Source organism: Amblyomma maculatum, chromosome 6 (assembly GCF_055883805.1).
Source record: "Amblyomma maculatum isolate TAMU_Amacu chromosome 6, ASM5588380v1, whole genome shotgun sequence".
Classification (NCBI taxonomy): Eukaryota; Metazoa; Arthropoda; class Arachnida; order Ixodida; family Ixodidae; genus Amblyomma; species Amblyomma maculatum.
This window is the reverse complement of record NC_139349.1, coordinates 124,583,693-124,611,234: the sequence shown is the minus strand read 5'-3', so window position 1 is coordinate 124,611,234 and position 27,542 is coordinate 124,583,693. Positions and strand designations below refer to the sequence as shown.

Below are 27,542 nucleotides of genomic sequence, written 5' to 3'. Positions count from 1 at the left end.
AAGGAAACGGTAACATACGCTTCAGGACCCTCTGCAATCGTTTCGCCTAGAAATGATGAAGTGAGCCTTGATCCTTGCTCAGCATGTTGGCCGTCGTTTGGATGATTAGGGACTCCAATTGTACTATTGTCGAAGTGCTCTTTTTAGGGGCAAACTTTGCGAGAGGTGCGAATGTTTTTGCTTATTTTCCGCTGCATTTGGACATTTATTTACTGCGGTTAAAATGTGAAACCTTAGCATTAGGTGTCTGAAAGCATTAGGTGTCTAATGCGCCACTGAGGCGCCTATCGCGTTTCAATGGAAATATATATGCCTTCTTTAAGAATTTGGTTCGGGGTGGTAAAAAATATGAATTTGGGCACGCTTTGAGGTGATTGTGCAACACGTGGTGTTTCTTTACATGGTTGTGTAGGCTTCATTTGTGTGATGCGTCAATAAATTTCAAGTGCAAATCGCTTTCAAAATACCGACAACGATGAGCGCACAGAAATGATAGGAAACAACTATTGCCCTAAACAATACTTATTCGAGTGGAATTAGTAAACTCTTAGCAAAACTTTCGCAGAAAAGGAAGGCCATCACACTTCGTTTTATGTGTCTCTGCTTTTGTGTTTTTTACCTTGATGGCGCATGTTACCACTTACTGCGCTGTGGCGTCATCAGCAGTAGTTCAGCTACTTGCCATTAGGTACGCGGCTCTAAACTATTTTATTTCCAGCCCGTAGCGCATGCCACAAGTTTCATATCAACATTAGGCTGCCGGCTGAAAAATGCAAATTTGCAGTTCCACAAGGCCCTTAATGTTTTTTTTTTTTTGGTACCACCCTGGATGCTTTATCAGAAAGTGTGTCCACATTACAGAATGTACTATGCGTTAAGATAATTGCAGTTTATCTGCATTGCGCACCCAAAGGAACCTATAGCTGAAGAAGGAGAGAAAAGAGAACACTTTGAAAAACTTCAAATCTACCGTTCTGTCAGTAGAGCATGCGCTTTTACCAAATAAGTAAAAGTGCAAACTTTTGCGGTTTTAACGAAGTCGACGTTTTAGTTGTGAAAACTGTAGGGAGATTTTATTCTTGTATTCTCACTGCAGTGTAATATGGTCTTCTTTGCCTGGAAACTTCTTCAGAGAACTCTAGATAGAAAATTGAAGACGTACGCGAGCTGCAAGCAAATCAGATGTGGAAAGAAGGTCCTATTTTGTTCATGGACCCTGCGAGTTAGCCTTCTGGAGCAAGGTACTCTTCCCCTGTTAATACTCACCATAGGCTCCCCACGTAAGCTCTGTCGGGAGAAATAAAACAACAATTATTGCAAGACGATTTTATACAATCCTTAAACTAATGCTCTCTGATAAAAAAGGAATGAACAATAAGAGGCTCTTAAACTTAAAAAAAAACGAAAGCCATTGAAGGCAAAATTAGCGGAACATTCCTTTCTATGTGTTTTTCTCTTCAGAGTTAAGGCAATGTGTAAACTTCTTTCAGGCACTGTACTTCAAAACCACTGCGCAGATATAGGCACTGAATGCACAGATACTGCGCTGATTTGTCACGTCTAACAGCTCACTATTATTCGCACAGTTGCATACAGGGCCAATATGTTTAGTTTATAAACTTGTGTTTTGAAAAATATGAGAGTTACGTTTTTACGGTTTGCTCCGGCAAACGGTATGTGCAATATAGAATTTATTGATCGGAAGTTTAAATATCCGATTAAAAACCTTCAACATCTTACTTTTGATTTCAACGCGAAAGAAAGAGAAATTGAAGGCCGGCAAGATTAAAAATGAGCCCCGTTTTAAATTTGCTTAACCGCAAGTGTAGTTAGAAACGCCAAATGCAAGCAACTCACTGTGCCGGATTTTCAGCACGGCACGCTTATAAAGTTATGTCGCTTCACTGGTTAATGTCGCCAGAATTGTATTGTCTTGTTCAACATTTTCCGATGCATAGACGGCATCTGTGAATGATGTCAAGAATTACGATTTGTACCATTTTAATACTATGCGGTGTCAAAAATACAAGCACCCTGCATGCTTTGATTTGCGTATTTTTGATGCTCGAGAAATTAAACCGAACATTACCACAATTTCAACATGAAGCTCATGTTTCACATTGATGGCCTTCAATTTAGAAGTATATTTTGCCCTTTGAATTAGAAATGAAAACTTATTTATCTAATTTTAGCTAATTACATGTAAATCACTTGTATTTGCGCCGGTGAAACTCGAACTAAAGCGTATGTATCTTTTATATGTGTCCTATTGTTGTTGCAGAGACGCAAAAGTAATTTGGTATCTAGATCGCTTTCCAGAATGCACACTGACCGTGAGCGACATTCATCCTGCGCGTCATAGCGTAGTTGCTGTGCGGAATCTCCAGGACACACTCGAAGAGGTCCGCCAAAGAGGACAACCGGCTGTCGGCCACATCAGCATGCAGGGCCACGTCGAAGAGGCCATCTTCAGTCGCACGCGTGAACGTCCGAAGCGCGGCTTCACTAGCAGCCTTCCGTCTGCTTCCCTTTATGAGGAACAACTTTAGGTCCGGCTTGGGGTAAGTTCCCTGCGCCATGCACAAAAGGCTCACGGATGAATCCGCCGCCTGCTGTTCACAGGGAGCCATCGAACTGCTGTAGTTGAAGGAGAATGACTTCGCAGGCACTGCAAGGTGGAGAATAGAATGCCAAAGGTAAACACTGGTAGTGAAATGGTATAACACCTAGCATATTGTAATGCTATATATCAATTCGTAATATCTGTTTTGTGGTGCAGATGCAAGTGCAGATGCAAAAATCGTGCTAAGCACGTGTGCATTTTTCAGACGTCGATTTACAACCCACTCTGTATTGCCATCTATGCTATCATATTATTTCATTGCACCCCCCTACACTAATTTACCTAAGGGCACTGGAGGTGTCCGAAACAAAGAAATATACAAATAACGGTAATAATAATGATAGCAGAGCTACAACCGCAGCTTTGGAAAATAATGGTTAATAATAGCCAGTGACCAAGGAGATCGGTGTATAAAATAGGGACCGCACTTAAGATTTCAAATGATTTTGTCTTCAGATGATCACATATGGCTTTTACAGTGGCACAGTCCTCGTCAGGTGAACTAACCATTATAAGACCTTCATACACAAATATCCCTATACAGCAAGTTGAGGGGGCTATTCAGCTCCATATAGACAAATGCGTATAGGGGAGAGAGGGGCTTTTACAGTGACACAGCCATCGTCTGGTGAATAGCCTGTTAAAAGAAATTTATACATCAAAATCCACATAAAAAAACGTTTAGGGGGCTATTCAGCTCCCTATAGGTAAATGCGTAAGCTTCTTTCAAATGGCGAACCAGTAAGAAGCCGGTATTACTAATTTCTCAAATGCCAACTGCCATTGATGATATCAGAGCACCTGCCGAACGCACACCACCTTGTTCTTAATCTCTCAGTTACTTTGCTCTCATGATCGCGATCTGCGATAGTTGCCTTCCCCAAATATTTTCATTTCTTTAGCACATTAAACGCTTCGAATCCTATGGTAGATAGGTGTTCTTTTCAAGATTTGCAAATCACAATTTGGTACTGCCACGGCTGAATCAGGTGAGTCTTCTAGAATGTATCAGGAGTCCTAGTTTGCGTCTTGCGTTCCACCAATGAATTTTAATGCTAGAGCGCTAAAGGGCAAGCTACGCAGAAACTCCAACGTCGGCGTCGATGGAAGCGTCTCGGCCAGCGTCGGTGGGCATTGCGAGCAAGGCGCTTCACTTGGCAGCTGGCAGCTGACGTGGCCCAGCTCTGATTCTTCGATGGTTTGCGGCACAACGAGATTGCCTGATACCATAATGTTGGGAGTAGTTTCCAACTTAAGCCACTCATTTGAACGGGGAAGGTGGAATGAGGGTCAAACCTCCAGTATTTTAGGGTGCCTAGTTAAGCAAGCTAATCCTAGGTCACGCAGGCACGTTTATACGACTCGATGATTCATATATCAGGTGGTCGCCCACGACCTGTAGCAGGGCAGTGTTATAGCTTATCAGATTAAAGCTATCGTGCCAAGCCCTTAATGGTCGAATATAATTGTCACCAGCACTTTTCATGTATCACTAACCTCTAGAAATGGATCGGCTGCATGCCTTAGCTTCTAGACGACCGGTCGAAAAAACAGCGGAAGTGTGAGCGGGTAAAAAAATGAAGCGATGAAGTAAATTTCCGTTCTTAGCGCATGTTCCCATGGCGCTTGATATTTTTTTTTTCATTGAGTGGTGTGTATCCACGGTAGCACATTAAGAAATATCTAGCCGGCTTTTCCTCCACGAGGGAGATGACTGGACGTAGAATCAAAGGTGGTGGAGGCTGCTCACCGAAGACGGTCATATCTTTGTGCCGAGAGTCCTGGCCAGCCAGCGACGCCACAACGCATGTGTACTTTCCGCTCAGCTCCCAGGTAGGTTCTACGATTCGAATGGCACGGTACTGCGAATACACATCACGAGAGTTCACGGTGAATGCGTCGTCCAAGCGTCCCCGCAGTACACCGAATGCCTCGCGGATCCTCATTTCGGGAATCCACTGGTAGACGGGCTCAGGCCCGTCGTTGAAGAACCACTTCACCACCAGCTTGAGGTCGTTCTCGTTGTACACGTACTCACAGTCCAACACCACGGGCGTCTCTGTGCCGTTTCGCACCCACCGCGGAACGCTCAGACGCCGAATGACGACCGCCCAGCACATTCCTGCGGAATCAAGAGGCAGAGGAAGAAAGCAATGAGTATTTTTACCATGCGTTTCGAAAGTATCGCGTCATGGTTATTATTTACCCTCAGATCAGCACCACGGTCAGAGCCATTGCAGGAAAAGCAAATGTCCTAAATAAGTATAAAAACTTAGTGGCTGTAGACAGAAGTGTCTTTGAGGTAGATATAAATATATTGTGTGGAATTAAACATTTAAAGAAGGTTGATCTCAAGATGGTGCAGTAATGACGGGACATCTTGATCAGCGAAAAATCCTGGCGTCTGTGCGCAAATAATTCGAGTAATAATGGGAAGAAATTCCTGTCGCGTTGCACATGGTCGTTGTATCGGTACAGAAATGGTTCTGATGTAGACGCCCTAAGGGTAGAAAAGTAGCACAAATGTTATTGATGGTCTCATGTCATTCTAGAAGGCTCCGCCTAGTGATTCAAAACTCACTGGCATAGAAAATGAAATTCCATGACATCCATGCATAGATGACAAGGTATCCGTAGAGATCTGGACTTAGTACCGTACTTCAAAACTGACAAAAATGTGACAAAAAGATACGGCGGCTACAAACTGGTTTGTTATCTGAGAATTCCGAGAAATGTGTACAGGTTCAAATATCGAAGTTTGATATTTTAAGCCTCGCCATTACCTACATACAAGGCATAGAGACATCCAACTGAGTAGCGCTTTTACCAAACTAAAATTCTGATCTCATTATAGAGTGCTTGCTGCTGTAGGTATTGCCTGCTTACCTTTCTAGGCATACGTAAGCCATTTCTGAATCGCACACACCCTATCATATGGGAACTTTAGCGAGTTCACAAAACAAGTAAATGCATTCTCGTGCTAGACTCGCGTCGTTTAGAGGACAGCTCGACTGCACGCCTCTTGGTGGCTGCGTTTATATGCGGATATTTCTTTGGTAGCAAATAGCAGGATAAATGCCAAGAAGAATGGGGTTGCTAACCCAGGTAGCACAAGGAGAGGAGAAGGAGAAAAGGAGGGCGGAAGGCATTGATGTTAACCAGAAGCGGAAGGAGAATGGGGGAATAAAGAGCGAGGGTAGAAGCGGAGAGGAGGTGAGAAAGTCAGTCTGTCAATCAAGTGAGCTATCAAGGGGGGCCCTGGTGGATCCGATGTAGGCAATGCAGGAAAGCCCCGGTGGGCTCAATGTGGGTGCTGAAAGGGGCCTGACGTAGGCCTTAAGGGAGCTAACGTCAAAGCCCCGATGAACTTGGAACCGATGCAGGCAGCCCATTTTTCCCGCAGTGCCAAAAGTGCACATCCCGTAAACTCCCTCCGATGGTCCTACTTTAGACAGATTCGAGCAGTCGCTCTGGATGAACATTTATTTTTATTTTGGTCAGCCCCTCAGATAATAACGCAGAACCGATGAGGGTTCTATTGCGCAAGCCGCTCTTCAGCTTACCCACATTATTCTTATAGGGATCCGACGCAGATAATTGATGGGAAGCCCTAGTAGGTCAGGCCCTCAGATAATGACATAAGACCTATGTGTGTACTATAGCACAAGCCGCACCTGGGCTTGCTCACATTATTCTCATAGGGCTCCTGTGCAGATAATTAATGGGAAATCCCAGTCCAAGTTCTTACAATGAATATTTACGGACATAATTAAGCATATATTTTATATACGCCTACCCGTTCGAAAAAGCCACAATATTAAATTTCACTATAATTCATGACATTAATCTAGCCCAAATGACTTCATGTCCATCTTGATCAGGCTGTGGATATGTCTGTTCTTAACACTAATATTGTGCTGAGAGCTGCAGATTGTCCACGACAACCACATAAGGAGCAACAGTTAGCAGTCAGTATGTTTCAGTATTTTAGCGCAATTTGCATGAGTGAAATGTAATATTTATAACACAATAAAAATGCCAGCAATGTTATACAAATCACCTACAATAGAAATTTAGGGCAACGTTTAACACAAATAAAGGATAGAAAGAATACTTGCACGATAGTGTGAGGAAACGCCGGTGTGTTCAGCCCCGCTACGGCCAATATAGGACCCACATCGACATTAATTCGGCAGCCCTATTTGCGCTAGTGCTAATTCTTGCGACAAGAGCCCGAATTTAAGTAGTGTCAGCAACCATTCTTAAGAAATGTGAGGAACATACGGAAGCTCTAGTTGATATACCCTCCAAGACAAATGTGGGACCTGCCGCGTATTTTTTGTGTGCGGGCACCCAATTGGGCTGGGCGTATTTTAACCTAGAGCCCACTAGCTAATGCAAGCGCTTTCAAGTTCCCCACAAGGGACTAATGGCCGCTGTACGGTTGCTTTTTTGACCCGCTCCGCACGCATGCGGCCCGGACGTTTTCTGCCTCAAGCGGACGGGGTGCGGAAAGGGTGTTGTACGATCGTTTTGCTGACTGCCGGTCAGCCGGACGGTCCCAGCGTCCCGATTGGCGCGTTCGGGCGTCGCCTTCTGTCCAATACCATCATTCTCTAACTGCTGCGTGACCACCGCGGAGCTCTTTCGCGTCTTCCTTTCTAGCGCGCTGCATCTCGGCTGTGTCGGAATCGCCATGGCGTGGTTTTTGTCGAGGCTTTTGGTGTGGTCGATGGCTCTCGTCAGCTACCACATGAGTAGCAGTTCAGCAGAGCGCCCTACTACCTACATGGCCGCCAGTAGTGATGTCTATTGGTCTTTAGTTGGTCAGTTCATCGCCGCCGACGTAATCCACCAGCAGCAACGTAAAAGGCGTAAGCCTACAAAACGTCTTTTGAGAGGTCGGCGTCGACTCGGCGAGTATTTTACGTTGGTGCGGGACATGAGGAGCGGAGACGGCACAGACTTCTTCCAGTACTTCCGCATGTCTGTGGAAAGGTAAGTAGTACATACATGTTCATATCATCCTTGGCTGTATTTCGTGAATTTCTTGAGCGCAGTACGCCGGAGCAGGTAGTGTGCTCGCGTCAGGGATGCATGAGATGGGAAGTGCGTTTTCATCCGTCAGAGCATAGAGGAGACTGGGAATGCAAACGCGGTTACATTTGTGCATTATTAACCTCAACGAAGCCTTTCAACGAAGCACGCCAAAGGCGCGGAAGTGCTCGTCAATGAAAAAAATAAAGTATGGACATCAATTTCTTGCCTAGTTGGTTCTGTTATTTTTTTTTGTGTGTGTGTTTTTTTTGCCTCAGCTTCGCGGTAATTACCTAGGCTCACCCGATATGAAGGAGTACGGCCAACATCACGTTCATGAATTTCTCAGTCAGTAAAAAGCATGAACTAATTTTAATTTTACCCGTGGCCGCTGTAGCATATCGCCCTTGCTACTCAGCATACATGCATCTGCCGTGCTTTTTTGCGTACAGGAAACGTGGGGTTGTCTAACTCATTTTATTCAATAGACAAGTGTTTCATTATGCTGTTGTTATTGTGCAGGTTTGACAGTCTCCTAGAGTTAGTTAGACCTCTGATTGAGCCACTCAAAGCCTCAGTGGTCAGTTTGTCAGCTGGGGAGAAGCTGGCATTCACATTAAGGTAAGCGTGTGTGTGTGTTTTTTTTTTTTTGTTTTTTTTTTACAATCCAGTGACGTGTAAGTAGCATATACCATGTGCAGGTGTATGCAATGCTGTCATCTGTTTAAGGTGCATCCACATTTTAAGCTCTTTAGTTATTGTAGCGCATGTATGAAAAAAAATGTATTGTTTACTTGTAATTCACAGTGCACAGCACCTCATGGGCTTTCTTGTTCTACTTGTGTGCATAGTCACAGCTGTACTAGTAAGCTTTTTAAGTGGTTATGGTTAGCTCCTGCATGTAATCATCCTTTCAGCATTTCAGCATCTGCTCAGTCAAGAAGGCAATAATGTCATTTTGGATTATACTAACTTTTTATTGTGGCTGTAAGCATTCCTTTACATTTGTGGTCAATTCTATATTGTCAAGTATTGCCATGCCTAGTACACCATGTGCTTTTCGTGAGATCTCCCAGTTTGTTTCTTGATTGCACATACCTTATTTTACAAACAATGCAAGACATCCATCGACCAGTGCTAAGTAGAAATGTGAAAATACGTTAGAATATTGTGAATATTTGCTTCACTGTTTAGCTTGCTGTCAGTATTTTCTAGTCAAGCGGTTCCAAAGCTGCTGAAGCGGAAATGCTGAACGCTGACAAAATTTCACAGCAGAATAATGCTGCAGCAATTATAGTAATCAGCAAACACAGAAAAGTAGTCAGCTCCCCTGATTTATCTTATTGTCTTAGGCTAAAAAAAGGTATAAAAATTTCAGGCCACCATATCATGCTGAACTAATATTTAAGCATACTTCTAGCAGAATGTTGACCATGGCCTATTGACACAAAGGGCTCCCAGCTGCAAAGAAAACATGTAGACTTGCTTGAATTTTGATTTAGGTGTGATGATCCTAAGTAAATTACATCTCCATAGCTTAATTGCATGCCTTGAATGTCAGGGTCTATTGATGACTTGTTTTGCAAACATACTGCAATTTTTTATGCATGGCTCATCCAACATCGAATATGTAGACACAATACAAGGAAAACAAAAGACCATATATTTACATAGCATGTAAAGGGACTGTGTAAGTCTAAAAAACAGACCGATAATAAAATATCTAATGACAGTGCATTGCAAATTTGCGTTGTCGTAAGGGAGCAACAGGTCTTGATACTGTTATTTCAATTTAAGGTGGTGGAAAACTAATATTTATAGATTTTGAGTCCTCTGTTGGGGACTTGCATGCATCCAGCACATTTACGTTACTTCCTTTTATAAGGTTTCACACTCAAATGTCCATACATTAATTTCCTTTGGATCCTCGTTGATCAGATATTTAGATGCCCAACCATATAGTGAGAATCTGCACTTTTATATTTACCAAGTGTAAAGCTGTATACATTTTGCTGGCTTTTTACAAGGCACATGATTCCATTTCTCGTGTTAATATTGGCAGAGCATATCACATATACTGGGCCTAGCTCACATTCTCAAGCTTATGGATGGGTGAGATAATGTTAGTATTTGCATCAACCAAGCATTCAGTGAAGAACTGAAAGCTACAATACATGTCATAATCTTTTTACTTCTATAATCTGAGTCATTTTGGAACGTTTAAACCCTACAAACCGAAACCAAACAGTACAAGTGAACAAGAGCTCAGTGGCCTGGCTCGGTACTGAGGAAAATCATTGCCAAAGTGCCTCTGACTTCAGGCATTGCAGCAAGTGTGTTCCGAGATTTGTTTGCATGTTCCCTTGTTTAGTTAACAGAAACATTAGTGGTGTGAATGCCAGTGGCACTGCACTTTGTGTTCAAAGTAGGCACAACCTATACGAAAGAAAAATACCACTGCCAAGCCTTGCATAGTCTCGTTCTTCGACTACTGCTCCTTGCCCTCAAGGACTTTTATGACATCAGATCAGCTCTGAGATATGAAGCAAAGGGGGCAGGTGTAGTAAGACGCCGACTACGCCGATTCTTTTATTACAGCTAATGATTGGTTGCAGATGTAGTGATCTGCTGACTAAGAGAATAATAATTCCAAAATTCTTCGTGCTTGTACCAAGTACTTCATTCTTAATCAAAGAGTGGTTCCATGCCTATGTATTGCCTGTTTGACCCTGTGCTTGCATTTCATGCTTTTCAACAATATGAACTAGTATCTCACCACCATATCAGCTCGGTGATGGACACTTACTCCTGAACTCAAGGATTTGTATTTGATCCAGGCTGTGGTGCCTACTTTTCAATTGAGGCAAAAAGCAAGGTGCCTGTGTACATTGCAATGTTAGCGCACTTTAACGAGCCCCAGGTAGTCAAAATTTTCAGACCCTCCTAACCTAACAGCATCCCTCATAACCTTGGTTCACTTTGCAACGTTAAACACGTAAACCAAATTATAAACTGCTTCACTGAATGACATCTGTGCCTAAAAGTTTGTTCCATGTACAAATAGTGCTTTGCATTGGTCCTACTCACTGGGTTTTCTATTTTTGCAGGTACCTGGCACACGGTTCCACGTTGAGGATTATAGCAAAGTCGTACAGGATCTCCGACTCTATAGCAGGCCGTATTGTGAGGCAAACATGCATTGCCTTGCGGCAAGTTCTTCAGCCCTTGTATCTCCCAGAGCCAACCACAGCTGACTAGAGACGAATAGCTTTTGAATTTGAAGACCTTTGTAATTTTCCAAATTGTATTGGGGCAATTGATGGGAAGCACATTAAGATAGAGGCGCCTGCTAACTCTAGAACAATGTTCCACAACTACATGGGTGGCTTCAGCACAGTTCTACTTGCTGTGTGTGATGCCAGATATCGATTCATTAAAGTAGACATTGGGGAATGCGGTTCTCGTGGGGATGCTGGGCTCTTCAACAGCTGTGAACTGGGGAAGGAATTCAGAGCGGGCTCTTGGCTAGGACGCGGCATGTGTTGACCATTTGTATTCTGGGTGAAAATCTCTTGAATGCCTAACAGTGCTGCTGTTCTGCTGCCGCTGCCAGGTTCTGGTCTGCATCTGGTTCAGCGGGCCCTCTCATAGCGGTCCGTTTGATCCAGGCCCAGGCCAGCTGGTGACTTTTCATGTACTGGCATGGCACCACAGCTCGCACTGCATTGTGAGTGGCTTCCCGCAACTGGTCCGTGTGCTGCATTTAGGAATTCAAGCAATTTTTGGCTTGCAGTGGTAGCACAGCGCTAGGACGCGACATGTGTTGACCATTTGTATGCTGGGTGAAAATCTCTTGAATGCCTAACTGTGCTACTGTTCTGCTGCCGCTGCCAGGTTCTGGTCTGCATCTGGTTCAGCGGGCCCTCTCATAGCGGTCTGTTTGGTCCAGGCCCAGACCAGCCAGTGACAATTTATGTACTGGCTTTGCATCAGAGCTCTCACTGTGGTGCGCTCGTGTAAATGTGTGGCCTTTGCCATTTATAGCAGCTTCTTCATTCATTTTTCTTTCATTCCTTTGCCTGTTTGTGTTTGTGGTTTTCTGTTTTTGTTCTATGTTTCTTTTCAGGTGACTTCAGACTTGTCCAAAAGGCAGCTGTGAAGTTTACAGGGGCGTTGCAGCCTGCAGTGCAGTCATGTGCATATCCTAACCGGATATATATATATATATATATATATATATATATATATATATATATATCTGGTTAGTGAACATATACCCAAGCAAGCGGAGGGGAGGACAGCCGTCGATGTAGCTTAGTTGGAAGAGCACTGAACGCGACATTCGGAGGTCGTGGGTTCGACTCCCACTAGCGGCGCGTTGTTTTTCCTTCCGCTTTGCATTTAATGCTCTTTATTCCAGTAATCAACACACAACATTCCTGTAAATGTCAACAGTATGAATAATAATAAAAAAATTTGCCTTGCACTCTGAGACTGTTCGCTCCTTTAAATGCTATATGTATATATATATATATATATATATATATATATATATATATATATATATATATATATATATAGGCATAATAGAGCGAAGGGTACGCTTCATTTAAAGAAACATTTTATTAGACTCGACGTTTCGATCGGAGACCGATCTTTCTCAAGAGTACGCGGCCAAGTAAGCGGCCAAGTACGTTAAATGTTCTCGCATCCTATATATAGGCATATATATATATATATATATATATATATATATATATATATATATATATATGGGGATGAAGGAAGTTGTCAAGCAAATCGAGGACTGATATAGGTATATCTATATATATATAATATTGCATGCAAGCTAGACCATAAGCATTCATACAGCATATGTACACACATACCGATTGTTATGTGGCGGTATATATAGTTACTGGCAAATAAGGAAATTATGTGCAGTTCACTACACACTGCGTGCCTCCTGCAGGATATGTTCTAGCTGCTGACCCAAATTTGTTCCACTGGGCTCATTGTGCTGCTGTATGAAAATGCTGGTGCGATTTACTGTCAGTCGAGAAGCATATATCTTTTATCACTTCCCACAGATAACAATATTAAATAAAACATCTCGTGTAATGTGTCTAACAGAAGCTAGAATGTTCTCTTAATGTTAACTAATGTACTTCAAAAAGAAGGTCTTAAAAATACTGTCATGTACCCCCCTCTCTCTCTCTCTCACCATCTAGCCTATTAATTTTTATTTTTCTCCAGATAGCCCCCTTCTTACCCCAGATGGCTTCAATGCAAAGTCGCGCAGAACAGCGGGAGAGTTGTCCAGCGGAAGCGCGTTTTCTTCTCGGCGTGGAAAGGGCGGGGGACGAAAAAACCTTATGTGGTGACATGTTCAGCCTATCACATACAGAAGTTGTGCTCAGTCGTCTATCAAAGAAATATTTTTTTTTAGGCATATAGATGCGTATATCCAGCAGGAAATAAAAACAAAGCAACAGAAAGGTATTCTTGAAGTGACAGCTGAAGAAGGATGCTGTGAAAGTTCAAGATGTAAACGAAAGGGCAACAAAAACAATGTAGTCCAGCCCGAACTGGCCCAGATACAGCCGGGAAAGGTAGCAAGATATGGAGAGGGATCTACAGGTGCATAGCCTCAAGTGTGAACAAGTGCAAACTCTCTTTGTCAACCCCCCCCTCCCCCCTTTTCATGAGGACAAAAAGTACAATATGGAACAGAGGTGTGAAAAGGAAATTGGCAGACCCAAGGACACTACCTGAAGAGCTAGCGCTCATGGGCAAACAGCTTATTCCCAACTGACTGATTACTTGGGTGCAGTTCATTTATGATACGTGCAAGCTAAAGCATCAGAATTTCAGCAATATGCATAGCAATTCCTTTGTGGGAATAGAGGCTGGATAGTTGCCAAGGCTGGCAATTAAGGTACATTTACATCACATGCAGTTTGCCCCTGTTGTTGCTGCATATTTGTTCCACAGGGCATTTGTGCTGCTTTATGAAAGCACTAGTTGTTGGGTAAATGCTTTATTTTCTGCTGAGAAATTACTGTGCAACTAAACACATTATTTTAATTCAAGAATTGCAGAAACAAAATTAAAGCATATTGTGTAATGTGTTTAAAACAGAAGCTGGCATGACATTAACAGAACTAAAGGAGAGCCTTGGAGTGTTGTATACACCAGTTGTCCTAGCTTTCAAAAAAAGCTTGTGTGCCTATAGCTAGCCCACTAGCTAGGCGCACCAGCTGTGGCTGTTGAGGGTTACCTGGCTCGAGTTTCATTATGCAGCATTCATTATCAACCCTTTAATGATTAAGACTATACAATTACCATTTCAACCATTGGCTTCAAGAAAAACTAGCATCAATAGAAAAGCAGTAGACTATCTTAAAAAAAAAAGCTGACAGAAATGTGTGCACCCAGGCGCTATTTATTTTGCACTTTTTTTTTTCATAATCTTGAATGGGAACAAGCACAAAACGAAAACTTCTGCATAACAGCAATTCCACTTCAATGTCCCAATGATGTTTTTCATGTGCCCTGCGTGAAAGATATGCATGAGCAGCTAGTCAAATGATAGCTCTGGTTGGAGGTTAGTAAAGTTATGTAAATCGTACCTTGATGCAAACATTGCACGTAACTATTTCTAGACTACTTACAACTTTAGAATTGATGCTTTGTTCCTGAGGTGATAAGTAAAAATTGCAGACTATGTGTTTTTGCTAATAGGATAAATACGGCAAATGAAAAGCCACTGCAGGTATGGCAGACTAAAACCCCTCTATCCTTAATTAGGACAAACAACTAAACAGTTTTCAGTTGCTTTCACTAGCCTAGGCCACTCTGTCGTATTTAAAGGCTTGATTGTATTTAAGCTTTCCTCTCGGGGTCACCTTCAAGTGAAACGGTCATGCCACAGTGGTGGTCCTATTAGGCCGATGTCCCCCCCCCCCCTTTTCTCTTTTAAGAAGCATTTTGTAACAAGTAAAATTTCCTACTGGTTAGTTTCGAAATCGAGACAATGACCTTGGAAGCAGCGCAGCATTATTCAAGCTGTAATATTTTAAGATAAATATAAAAATGATTACATATATGAATATCGCTCATGTATGTATAACAGTTGCATGAAAAGAATAAGTTAATGTAAAAGATTTTTGTTATTCACCATTTATTGTTTAAAAACAGAGCACGAGCATTTCACAGACAAAGGCAGTCTTTTCGCTCCCCCTAGAACCAAACCCTGTGGCTGCCGCTGCCGTGACATGTAAGAGATTGATTACTCACACATTTAAGATGTATGCATGACATGGACTATGTCATGCTTAGCCAGGTCATAGTGACTATAGCTTGAAGGTTACTGTGCAAAGCAAAGAGACATCAGCTTTAGTCACACTGCACTTTGGAAATGCATACAATAGCATGTAACAGTGCTCTGCTGAACAAAAAGGCAGAAATTCTGCAACCTTTTTATCTACAAAGACAGAGCCTTTGCTTCCAGCATCTGCTTGCACTCTAGAGATGTGCCTAAAGAACTGGCCCCATGATTACTATTTTGTGTTTCACTAGTCCATATACCTTTTCATTGATATGTTGAAGAATATGTATTACATTTTTTAGTGCTGTTAGACAGATTCACGAGCTGTGCCAGTTGTAATTTTATCTCTAGAAATCACCTGGACAAAATACATTGTCTTCAATATGAAGTGAAGTATCATTCTTGATTACCAATACATTCTTTACAGGTCAGGCTGTATTGAGACCTAGTACATAGACTGAGCCAGTATAAATAATGTCGGTGGCATATATGCAGTGCTCAAATCATAGTTCGACGACCGATGAGCACGATTGCTACTATAAACGAAGCCGTTTTGATTTACTGTTTTGTGGGTGCAAGTCAGCCCAATAAAGAGCTATTAGTTGCAAAAGTAGCACGCACCGGTCCCATTGATGGCAAGGTATATGAGTGCAGTGAGGATAAAAGACAAGAATCTGCATTGGCGACATTCACCAGCCGTTAAAATCATGAATGCTGAAAGAAACATTCAAAAAGGAATGATATGACGGTTCGGGCATGTATACAATACAGAAAAGAGCTACAAAAAAAAAATCTAGTGGAGCCTGAACCAGCGCAACCCGGGAAAGATAACAATTATGGAAGAAGATCTACCAATGATTAGCCTCAAACCAATGCAAGCTCTCTTTTGCCTTCCACTACATTCCCCTAAAGGAAAATTAAAATGAAATATGTGACAGATGTGTGAAAAGGAAATAGAGACTCAAGGTGTTACCTAAAGAGAAAAACAGCTCACTCACAACTGATTGATTTCTTGGATGCAGTTCAGTGCTGTAACATGCAGGATTTCAGCATGAAACATGTATAGCTATTGGCAATTTCTATGTGGGAATAGAGCCAGGGTAATTAGTTCCCATGACGGCAATTAAAGTATTTACATTAGCTGCAATTTGCCACGTTTTGTATTATATGTTTGTTGCACAGGGCTCTCTTTGTGCTGCTGCTTTATGAAAGCATTGATGTTGGTTAAATGCAGTTTATTTTAATTTGAGAAATGCTTGTGCAATAAAACACATTATTTTAATCCTAGAGTTCCTGAAATCAATACTTAGGATATTGTGTGGTTTACTTAAAACAGAAGGTGGCTGTGACATTAAAACAACTAAAAGAGAAAAAAACAAAAGACTATGCAGTGTGTTATATACCAGGTATCCTAGCTTTCAGAAAATCAATGTGCCCTAGCTCAGTGAAATAATCCAGCTGTGGGCTGTTGAAAGTTGCCTGGCCTAGGCTGGTGTTTCATTATTTAACCTTAAAATTATTAAGGCTATATAGTTAACATTTAAATTATTCGTTTCAAGAACAATTAGTATCAATAAGCAAGTAGAAAACTGTTTTCCAAAACAGCTGACAGAAATGTTCGCACCAAGGTGCCTTCTATTTTGCATAACTTTTTTTTTCTCTGTCTTGAACGGCAAGAAACCCAATAAATAAAGTGTCTGCATGACAGCAATTCCTCTTCAATGTCCCGAAACGTGGCTCGGACAACAAAATTGGCTTTTGTCAGAAGTGCTCTCCATGGTGTGGCTTTGCATGATGTGGGTGAGAGATATGTGTGAGCAGCTAGTCATATGAAAGCTCGATTTGGAAGCCAGCTATGGAAATCATGCCATGAAGCAAACATTGCGGGCAGCTGCTTTTCAGCACTATCTGCAACTTTAAGCTGATGCTTTGCTCCTGGGGCCAATAAATAAGTCACTAATTAGTTTTTACTACCTGCAGAAAAACCATGGCAAATGGAAAGCCACTGGAGACTAGGGCAATCAACTCTGAATAGTTCTCAGTTGGTTTCACTAGCCTAGACCAGTCTACCTAATTTAAGGTTTGATTAAATTTAGCCGGGATACTTGGTATGCATGGTTTGCTGGCATCTCTTGGGGTCAGCTTCAAGTGAAACGGTGATGACGCAGCTGTGGTCTTAACTGATATAGTGGAAGCTGTCCTGTAGTCTCTTATCAGATGCTTTGTATTGGAAGGGGGTGCATGCTTCTGGGATCATGATGAGAATAAGCAGCATTTTGAGGTCAATGGTTTGGTTTGGTTTGTGGGGTTTAACGTCCCAAAGCAACTCGGGCTATGAGAGACACCGTAAAGGAGGACTCCGGAAATTTCGACCACCTGGGGTTCTTTAATGTGCACTGATATCGCACAGCACACGGGTGCCTTGCTTTTCGCCTCCATCCAAAAGTGACCACCAAGGCCAGGATTTGATCCCATATCCTTGGGAACAGCAGTCGAGCGCGCCACCCCAGCGGGGACTTTGAGGCCAATGAGATGAGATGGCTAACTATAATGTGCATTACAAGTGCACATACACACTGCTTCCTGTACTTTCTTTTGTCGTGACTAAGTAAATTCTAAAGGGCTTGATCCCAGTGCACTGTGGGGATAGCTCGTGGGAAAAGAAAAGAGGAAACTGCATGAAGAAACAAGGAGAACAAGAATTGCTACATAGTACAATTGCATTTATTCTTTCCTACTATCCTTGTCCTTTAGCAGTGTTTTTGCCAGCTCCACAAGACCCATATTAATGCGTTGTGTAAAAGTTTTAAAAACAAGTTAAGCCGACATATTTCCACTGAACAAATTTTTGTTCCATGAAACACAGTGTTGTAATTAACTTGCACACTTTCCAAAGAGAAATGTCCTTCTTGAGTCCCACAGCCTGGCTGTTTGTGTCATTACCATAACTAGAAAAGAAATAAGTTCACATATACAGCTCGTTAAAATGTATTTTTGAGACCCATGTAATTTTCATTAATAAGCACAGCAATACTTGCAAACAAAACTACCACTGTGGTACCGAGGTTTCTATTATAGTGTGTGAGGGCTTTTAAGGCTCTTTGTATTTGCGTAGAAAAGTAAAACAGACTGAATTGCATGGCTGTTACTCTGTGAAAAACTGCCGTCATAATACCGTTCATTGCACTGTGTACAATGTTTTTGTGAATTCATGAATTGTGAGGCACACTGAGACCTTCAGCTCACACACTCCGCTTCCCAAATCACTTTTTCTTATGTTAAAATATTTAGCAGTAAAGTCACCACTGCAAGGCTTGGCAGCTCATTTGCTAGTCATTGCACATAATGAATTAGGCTGCCCGCTTAGATTGTAACCATTCTGTTATAACCTTATCCTGCAAGGCTAAGGTAACACTCTGCATAGGTGCAAAGCAGAGTAGTGAATCTGTGAATGCAAACAGCAAATCCAATCTAAGCAGAAAAGGAATGAATTCAGATTAAGTTACATGTGACCTTAGTGCCAACAAGTCAGGTGTTACATCCATGCCTCGCAGCTTTCATAGTGGATCAACATCACCATTATAGAACCAATACCTATGTGATAATGCTCAACACACGATGAAAAGATAAAGTAATGAATCTTTGCAAATGTGGTATGAGACCATGCACAGTGGTGGCCATACAGCAAATGTAAACTGATATGTGAGAAAACCCAGTTGATCACTTTGCAAGGTGCAAAAAATTTAGGCGAGCAGCAAATGCAACAAAGACTAAAAAAATCAGTATTGCATTCTTCATGGTTGTAAGATTTGCACACGTACATCATCAATATCACTCAGTAGGCAAGTAATCATGGGCGTCACAGCAAAATGGAAGCAGCAAATAGGCACAGACATGAGCATCGACATCTGATTTTGATGGCATCGAAAATATCTCAATTGGTACCCCTTAGCAAAGAAATGCAGCTGAACAGCTACTCAATACCATTGAAACTGAGTTGGCATGCAGTCTGGCGAGAGTAGAGCTGTCAAAGCAACAACTATGGGATGTAATGTGTGCAACTCCATAACAGCATCATGTCAGTATAAAGCCTATATACATCATTTGTCTAAGCAGTTGTCCAATGAACTTAACTCATCCAAGTTATGCATGAAGAAAGCAGATTGTAACCACAATAATTTCTTCAGTTGTTTTCTTTCTAACCAAATACGTTTTCATGCTCAACATGCCTTAGGTACACCAAAGTGTCCATATCATGAGGCACAGTTGCATATGGTGTGCTTTTTTTTTCCTTAAGCATAACCTCCCGCCATACTGTACTTTTTTTTGGGGGGGGGGGGGGGCATCGCGTCTAAATGTTTTTTTTTTTTTTACGACCTGATGTGGTAATAAAGTGTTTAGACCATCACATACAGAAGTATTCAGTCGACCGATTCATCGCACAGATACTTATTGCAGACATAGGTGCACCATAGCTAGCAGGAAATAAAAATAAACAGGAAGGTACTCTCAAAGTGACAGCTGCCGTGAAAGTACACGATATTTTCACAGTTTGCACAGTGCCGTCGAGCACTCAATCAGCATAAAGCGCGAACCGCGGAATATAGTGACATATTAGTAGCCCGAAAGCCGTGCAGCTAACGTCGTCGAAGGGCTCGGCGCTCGCACGGGAAGGGCTCGGCAAGCGCAGCACATACACGGACCGCGATCGACACAGGCGATCGACACATCGAGGAAACAACATCGCGTGCTCGTTTCTGTTGCGGTCACTGCGACCAGCGGAACGGGTGCCAGACTAGCTGTCACCAAGTTAATTTCAGCATTAGGAAAAAACAGTGTGTGACGAACTTTGCAAACATGGACAGTCCTCTTCTAGGTGGCAGTCGCTCAAGTCGTGAACACTTTCGCAACACATGCACGGGCACTTTTCGATGCGCTGAGGAGCCGATTCGTGCGCATGAAAATCACCGTGAAACTGTTGCTGGCTGTCGGCCGTGAAGATCCTCGCGGCTAGCGATAATCACAAACACATCGTGACACCGGTGCGACCTAGTACACTTCGCCGGTTGGAAGATCACTGTCTTCAGCTCAGCGCAGATAACAGTGGCGCATATGATCCGACTTGAGGGGAAATCACAGTCAATAGGAACACTAGTAAGCAATGCGCGCAAAGTATATTGGTTTTTGCGGCAGAGCAACAACTACCATCTACGCTTGGCTCGTCGCTTCGCTATCACCGCTGGCGGCCATATTGCCTGGCAAGATCGGGGAGGAGGAGCCAGAGACGTCATGAGCCCTCGCCTACAGCGCAACCAATAGCTGCAATCCGGTCGCCTTGCTGATCAGCACGTGCGGGCAAAAAGTTGAGATTGAGTCAACTTTTCTGCGGACGACGGATGCGGGTGTGCGCTATTGTATGCCCCGCCGAACCGGTCGCCTCGGTGCGGCCGCATACGTGCGGAGCGGGTCAAAAAAGCAACCGTACAGCGGCCTTAATTGTGGTATCATGCGGGCATGCCCACCTTCCAGCCTCATTACGGCCGATGTAGCGCCTAAAGCGGTTTTGTGTGGCCAGCCACAATTTGGCTGGGGGTTGTTTTTGAACCTAGAGCCCACTTGCTGTTGCACGTGCATTCAATTCCCCACAAGGGACCAATTTTGGTACCATGCTGGCCCGCCCGCCTTCCAGCCCTATTACGGCCCATGCGGGACCTAAAGCAGTTTTCTCTGGACAGCCCCGATTGGGCTCAGTGTTGTATTTACAGGGGTGGAAGCAGGCTTGAGCATTTTGAAGCAGTTTTAGGAGCAGTAGTAACGCCATTTTCGTGCAGCTTTGAAGCCACAAAATGAGAGTTTTGAATCATTTGAATTACATTTTGGAGCACGTTTTCAAGGTCAAACACCTTTGATAATTGCAGTTGTTTTTTTCTCAGAGTACAAAATCTACAATTGGATTCTCTTTTGTGCAAGTACAATGCCTGTCCAACCTCCCACTCACCTCTGACAAACGGCCAAAGCATGTAAATATATATAACACAGGCCAACTTTCGTAAAAACTTGGAAAAGACTAGCAGCAAACGTTAAGCTTGTTAGTGCGCTTTATAGCTGAACCCCTTATATCGCGTACCTAAGTGTTTGCCTATTTTGACCTCATTCTAAATATACTTGCGAGCAAATACTTATTATTCTCCATGCTTCCTTCCCTTGCACAAATTTCATTTGTATTAAGCCCAGTGCAAGATGCGTTATATATTTGCAACTGAAGCAATGGCAATGTTCCCGTGTTCTGCTAAATTTAATGGCAGAACAATAAAATAGCTAGTTTGGAGCAGTTTTGGAGCAATATAGCATTGTGGAGCAGGATGATGCAGAGAAAATGGTTTTGGAGCAGAATGGAGTAATTGCAGCAGCACTTGCATCCCTGTGCTTATTGCGACAGCAATACTGCGCCAGGTTTCGGCCTGTCGCATCGTCCAGGGAAGGGCCACGTTTGACTTTGAACAGCCGCGAAGAAGAAGAAGAGGAGGAGAGTTCGGTCACCGTAAGCTAATTCTTTCGCTCAACAATCGGTTTAGCAGCATTGAACCCTTCTTGTTTACATGTGGGTTGGTAGCTTACGCTCTCGCGTCATACTCTCGAAGGATAAGCTTAAGTGTCCCCAATAATGTAGCACCTTACACTGATAAGCTGTGATAGAGGAATAATGTAGCAGGCAAAAGACGTTTCCGCCATTGCTATCGTAATTCAACTACGGTTAACCAGAGTTAAACTACCACTAATTTTTGAACCTAGAGCCTACCTGTTTTGCACGTGCCTTCATATTTCCCACCAGGAACCGATATTGGTATCATGCGTACACGCCCGCCTTCCAACCCCATTACGACCGATGTGAGACCTAAAGAGGTTTAGTTAAGGCTGCCTCATTTGGGCTTCAGGACGGCTTTCGCAGATTGAGCTCTTATTCATATTCCATGAGCCTTCAAGTAACCTACAACGTGCTGATTGAGCAGCATGTGAGCATGCCCATTTTCTTGCTCCCCTACGGCCATTGTAGGTCCCCCAGAGATTTAACGTGGGCGGCCTCATTTTGGATCTATGAGGGCGTTTCCATTAAGCGCCAACATTTAGGCTGGATTGCCCTCAAATATCCTACAACGGACTCTTGCGGTCTGAATGCAAGAGTGTACTCTGCATCAACCCGAGCAACGCCGCTATGGCACCCATGCAGCAGAAACAGGGGCAAGCCCTCAAGGGGCTTGCCCACTTTTGCTCCATCGGGGACCGATGCAGGTTTTATAATTGTTGCGCCAGCCCCACTTGCCTACATCGAACCTACTGGGGCCCCTAATTGTGCTACCTGGGAACCTAGCGTTATTTTACGCCATTCAGTTAAGAAGTGGGATGTGAAGATAGAAAGGGATTTTTCGATGGTCGATTAGAAATATCTTTAGTTTACTTAGCCTCCATGGTTATCAAAAAGCGGTCGAAAATTTGCCGTGGTTTTGTTGCCGAAACGCACTATCATCACAATGCTGCAGGGCAGATTGTTATCTTTCAGCAAGCGGAGATTCTTTCTAAATTTAATCTACTAAAACGTGTATAGCTAGAAACGTCTATTCGGTATGTGTACGTTTTTACTGAAAGAGGCCGAGACCGGCAGCCATTATGTTTCCGCAAAATAATAGACTTGTGCTCTGCAAGCCATGAATTATTATTTGTGCCTCTTAATGTCACCGATAGAAATTTGATCGAAGAAAATATTTAGCTTTAATAGTTATCGCTTATCCCATGCGATCTGATAAACCGCCTTCGTAGTGTCATGAAGACAACTACCATCCCTAGAGTGGACACAATATTTCTTTGAGCAAAGCACTGGCGGCGGTATTGAGCTCGCGCCTGCTGTTAGTTGCATGATGAATGGTTGCACGATACTGTCAGAAGTCTATACATAACGAAAGAATGAAATGAAGAAAATATGCGTCGACCAAAGACGAGATTGGGACCTCCTAGCGTTTAAATATCTAGCGGTAGCGCATACAGAGTACACATGTCAATGGTTTTGTTTTTTATTACCGAAATATTAAGAGAACCTTTGAAGCTTTGCTTGGATTTGTCTGAAAGGGAAGAAAAACAAAACATATGGCAGTTGTTGCTTCCAAGCTACTTCAAACAGGATGCCCAAAACAATGTATGATCGGTCAATAAAGCAGCGAAAAGACAAGAAAGACGCTTTCCATTTTGTTTCGAACTTTATCATGTTGAAATGATTTATGCTCTGCTTCATAGACCGCAATCTCTATTGGGTTTTCCACACGCAACATATTTAATTTAAAAAGGCACTGCTGACAGGTGGCGTCACCTCGCAGTTGTCGCCGCAAACCTGAAAGCATAGTCGCATTTCAGCTCTTTAGTTACACTTCCTATTGGCCACTGCAAGCAAGAGATCATGAGCTTTCTACTATTTTCACTTTCGTCTCGCGTGATCCAATATTTGTCTCTCCTTCGACGGGAGGACGGCAGCGACCAGACAGAAGACAAACAGCCCGGCACGCTATCCACGCCTTCCGAGCGGGGCCTCCGCTCAATATCCTTTTCGCCGGTCCCTTTTGTATTTATCACTACAAGGAGAGTCATCGATGCTCTGTCAACCATTGCTAGTCTGAAGAGCTTCGCTTCGCCCACAGCACCTCATGGCGTCTCGTTGCACGAGTCTTATTGAAGCAATCTTGAGGCTAGCATTATGGTTTTAGTAGTGGGGATGCTGTCGAGCGCTGACAGTCCATGCATTATACCTTGCTAAAACGCGCGCCTTTTGGCCTGCCTGTCAAGACCTTCTTCATGCTTACAGCAGAAATACTGAAATTGTTAGGCATTTCGTCGTGGAGATCAAATTCTTGATGCAAAAATGAAAATGTCGCGCGGTTTGTTCACTGTAGTCACCGCTTTGTTACCGAAGTATGTGCTACATAAAGTTTGCCGCAACTATGGCACGCAAAAGTTAATTACCAATAAATTTATGACCAACTCTATAGCATTTAACAGCAGCCGGTTGATTGCAAAAGAGCGTTATGCACACATATGCAGCTGTTCTCACGTCGGAGATAATAATAAGCATGCTCTTGTCACTATGGTATAACGTGGGAGGACGGCGGAAAAGAACTCGGCCGCACGCATAAACAGAAGATATGCATAACCGTTCAAATTAATGGTTGATATTTCATACGGCCCATGAGGCCGGTATCGGGAGGTGGTTAATATGATTTTAGAAGTGAATATCGACGAGAAAATACAGCACTGAATTTTAACCATCTAAAATTTCTATACTACTGAAGTACTTTGCTGTACCTTTGCGCGGCAGGATGTTTTTATTTGGCGGAGAAACGAGATTATTTATCTGCTGACCGCGGCCACCGGTTTTTAGTGGAAGCAAAAAGCAACGCGCCCACGTGCTGTGCCAGGTCAGTGCATGTTAAAGATCCTCAGGTGGTCGAAATTTCCAGTCCTCCATAACGACGTCTCTTAGAGCCGGGGTCACTTTGTAACGATAAACCCCATAAACCAAACCAAACCATTTTTCTGCTGAGAGAGAGAATAATATTGGACGAAAACGTGACCCACGTAATAACTCCTTTTGCATATGCAGAGCAGCCGATTATGCGATAGAAAGTTTTCGCCTTATGCGGGAGAACAAAGCTTCAAATAGACCCTGGTCGACCTAGGGTTTGAGCCTGGTTTATTCGTTTGTGGAAGGCTGCATACATTACTTTCTTACGCAATGACCCACCACCTTCCCTCCCTGCGAGGACACGCCGACCACGCCTTCATGCCCGCAATCTCCACGCCGTAGCGACGGGCAGAGAGCGAAGAGTGCCCCTGCTTTGTTGGTCAGAGAGGAGCGACAGTCAATTGTGCCGGGGCTTGCTTGAAGGTAGTGCTACGCTGCAAGCCCTAAGGACCTAAAGAAGTGCATTACGTGGATGCTGTTAGAAAGAGTGTGAGATAAAGAGCTACTTCAGCTGTGCCATCTGCGATCCCAGAAGAGAAATCCTTCTACCCCTCCAAAACTTTCCGCGACAAATGCCCTATAGCTCAGCCGTTGACACGCTAAGCAAATAAGCTTTGAAATACTTATTTTTCAAGCGTGAAAACGTTTGAAGCTGCAATTCCATAAACACTAAATGAGACCTCGTAAGGAAGACGCAGCAAAACTGAAGCCGAACAGGGTGGAGAATCTTAAACCGTACATCTTATCTGAAAATGTCCGAAGCTTTTCTTATCAAGGGTATTGAGAGCAACAAAACTATCCAGCATTTACGCTCTACAGCGTGAAAACCTATACCCGGTGAAAACTCAAAGGGTGTCTATTATAGTCGGCACTGCGTCATTACATAGCATCTGTTGTTAGGGATGCACCGCAGTCGAAAGTAATTGTTAACGTTGTATTAATCCTAGAGCATATATTGACTATTCATTCAGCAACTTCGTGTGTTAATTTACCTATTTTGATCTTCAAGCTTTTCAACATGCAAAGATGTGTATATTATCAGAAAGTAGAGCTTTAGAGTCAGGAAGGGCCGCTTCCAGCTCCGCAAAGATATGAACCACGTGTTTACCAGTTGAATCATTTTCGATGCCAGCTCTCAATTCTATTTCATCCTTGTTCGGAACACGTTGCCTGACATGAAATATGATATAACTGAAGCTCAATTTCGTGACCATCATGTGTGAGTCATCCTTTCCGTTTATATTCGAAATGTAAGCATATAATGCGTTTCTAGAATAGGCATTTTGTATGTCCCCGCAGGCCGATCGTTCTTAGTCGCACAGAACACTAACATTTCCGCCATGAGAAAAAAGAAGAAAGGTTACACTGCATTTCAGGAGCCACAAAAAAAGCAGCGAAACATTTCGAAGCAAGCAAGACCGTGCTGGGAAGGAAACGGTATTTGGAGGAGGGGAAACAGGGAGACGATTTATTTCCCTTCCGGCTCTTTTCCGCTCTTCGCGCCACCACCAGGCGGCCTGGCGCCGTCTAACAAAAAAGGTGGAAAAGATATTGCTTCATTTATTTCGGCTCACCCTCATTTCGCAACGTGTAGTGGTAAGGAGCTCAAGACATATGGGCACAGTGACGTTGAAGTACGCTCCCATTGGGCTTCTTTTGTCCAATAAATTTTGCCTGGTTCATTCATTCTAGGTGTTCCATGGAAACCTGGACCATCACGCTAATGCTGCGACCACTATACTCGCATTGCGTCAGAGCAGTATATTGGAGCATTAGCTTGGAACAGAACGAATATATTTATATGATCGATTAGTCATAGCTGCTATGAACCTCTTTGTGTTTCCTTCTGTTTCTCTACTGTATGGTTAAATGTCTTATCGGGCCATTTTAAGCTATGTCACCACTGTGTCACTCCTTAATTACTTCATTATTTCAAAACTTACTTTTTGTGTTTTCTCCTCAGGACCTCCATATCACTATGCATAGTCGACGAAGTAATGAGTGTTATCTTATTACCGACTGTTTTGAAAAGTGTGTGCTTATAAAAAACTTCTGGCAACAATGGCTGAAGAGCTGATTAAAATTGCTGTAGTTGTTCAATGGTATTCTTGCTACAAATATTGGTAACTGCCCGGTTAGTAATTTTTCAAACTGAAAGCGCACGCGCACGCAAACACACACACACACACACACACACACACACACACACACACACACACACACACACACACACACACACACACACACACACACACACACACACACACACACACACACACACACACACACACACACACACACGTGCGCACATACACACAAGCATAGACAAGCTCGAAGTGCCGACTCCAAAGGTGGTGCTGAAGAATCGCGGATTTCCCGGTAGCATATGATAGACTATGTCCTTAGTAGAACGAGTGAAAAAAGATGGCTTCAAAGTATAAAAGAGGCAATGAATAAGAGTAGAGGAGAAAGCCTCAGTTCGCAAGCCCATCCAACGTTTCGACAAGTTGACTTGTCTTCGTCTAGGCCCAAACTATGCACACACCTGAAATATATAGAATTGACGAGGTATTCATATTCTTGCGTGCCCGAGTCCTACAATATATCTCGCTACGGGGCCTAAAGGAATATTTGGGCATTTCGAGTAAAAAAGGCTAGGGCGTGGGCCAGGCTACTGTGACCCTGTCTGTAAAGCAAGAAGGTCGCGCAAACTATTAGATCGGAGAAATATGGAGTAAAATCACAGCTCGAGTTCTGTTGACTCAAGCCCCCCTCGTTGTTTAAAATGGCACCAAGAATTTGCTACGACGCTGCTGTAAACATTATATTTTGCTCCACCGTGTTGCTTCGATTGCTAATTACACGAAAACATTTGTCGACGATTACGTTACGCCGCGCCGGGGTGGTGCAGTGGTAAGACGCCCGACTACTGTGCCGGAGTACCCGGGTTCGATCCCGACCTCGGCGGCTGCGTTTCGATGGAGGCGAAACGAAGGAGGCGTCCGTTTGCTGTGCGATGTCAGCCACGTTAAAGATCCCCAGGTGGT

General features: G+C 43.2%; 1 protein-coding gene across 1 annotated transcript in view; it reads right to left on the bottom strand.

Annotated features, from left to right (window-relative positions):
• Positions 1-1,255: 1,255 nt before the first annotated feature.
• Positions 1,256-27,542, bottom strand: part of LOC146186709 (uncharacterized) — a 50,519-nt gene continuing 24,232 nt past the window's right edge. The window contains exons 2-4 of the mRNA XM_084608094.1: positions 4,374-4,745; positions 2,333-2,668; positions 1,256-1,287 (exon numbers count right to left, since the gene is read on the bottom strand). Coding sequence (XP_084464220.1) covers positions 1,256-1,287; positions 2,333-2,668; positions 4,374-4,745 — 740 coding nt within the window. The remainder of the gene's footprint in view (positions 1,288-2,332; positions 2,669-4,373; positions 4,746-27,542) is intronic.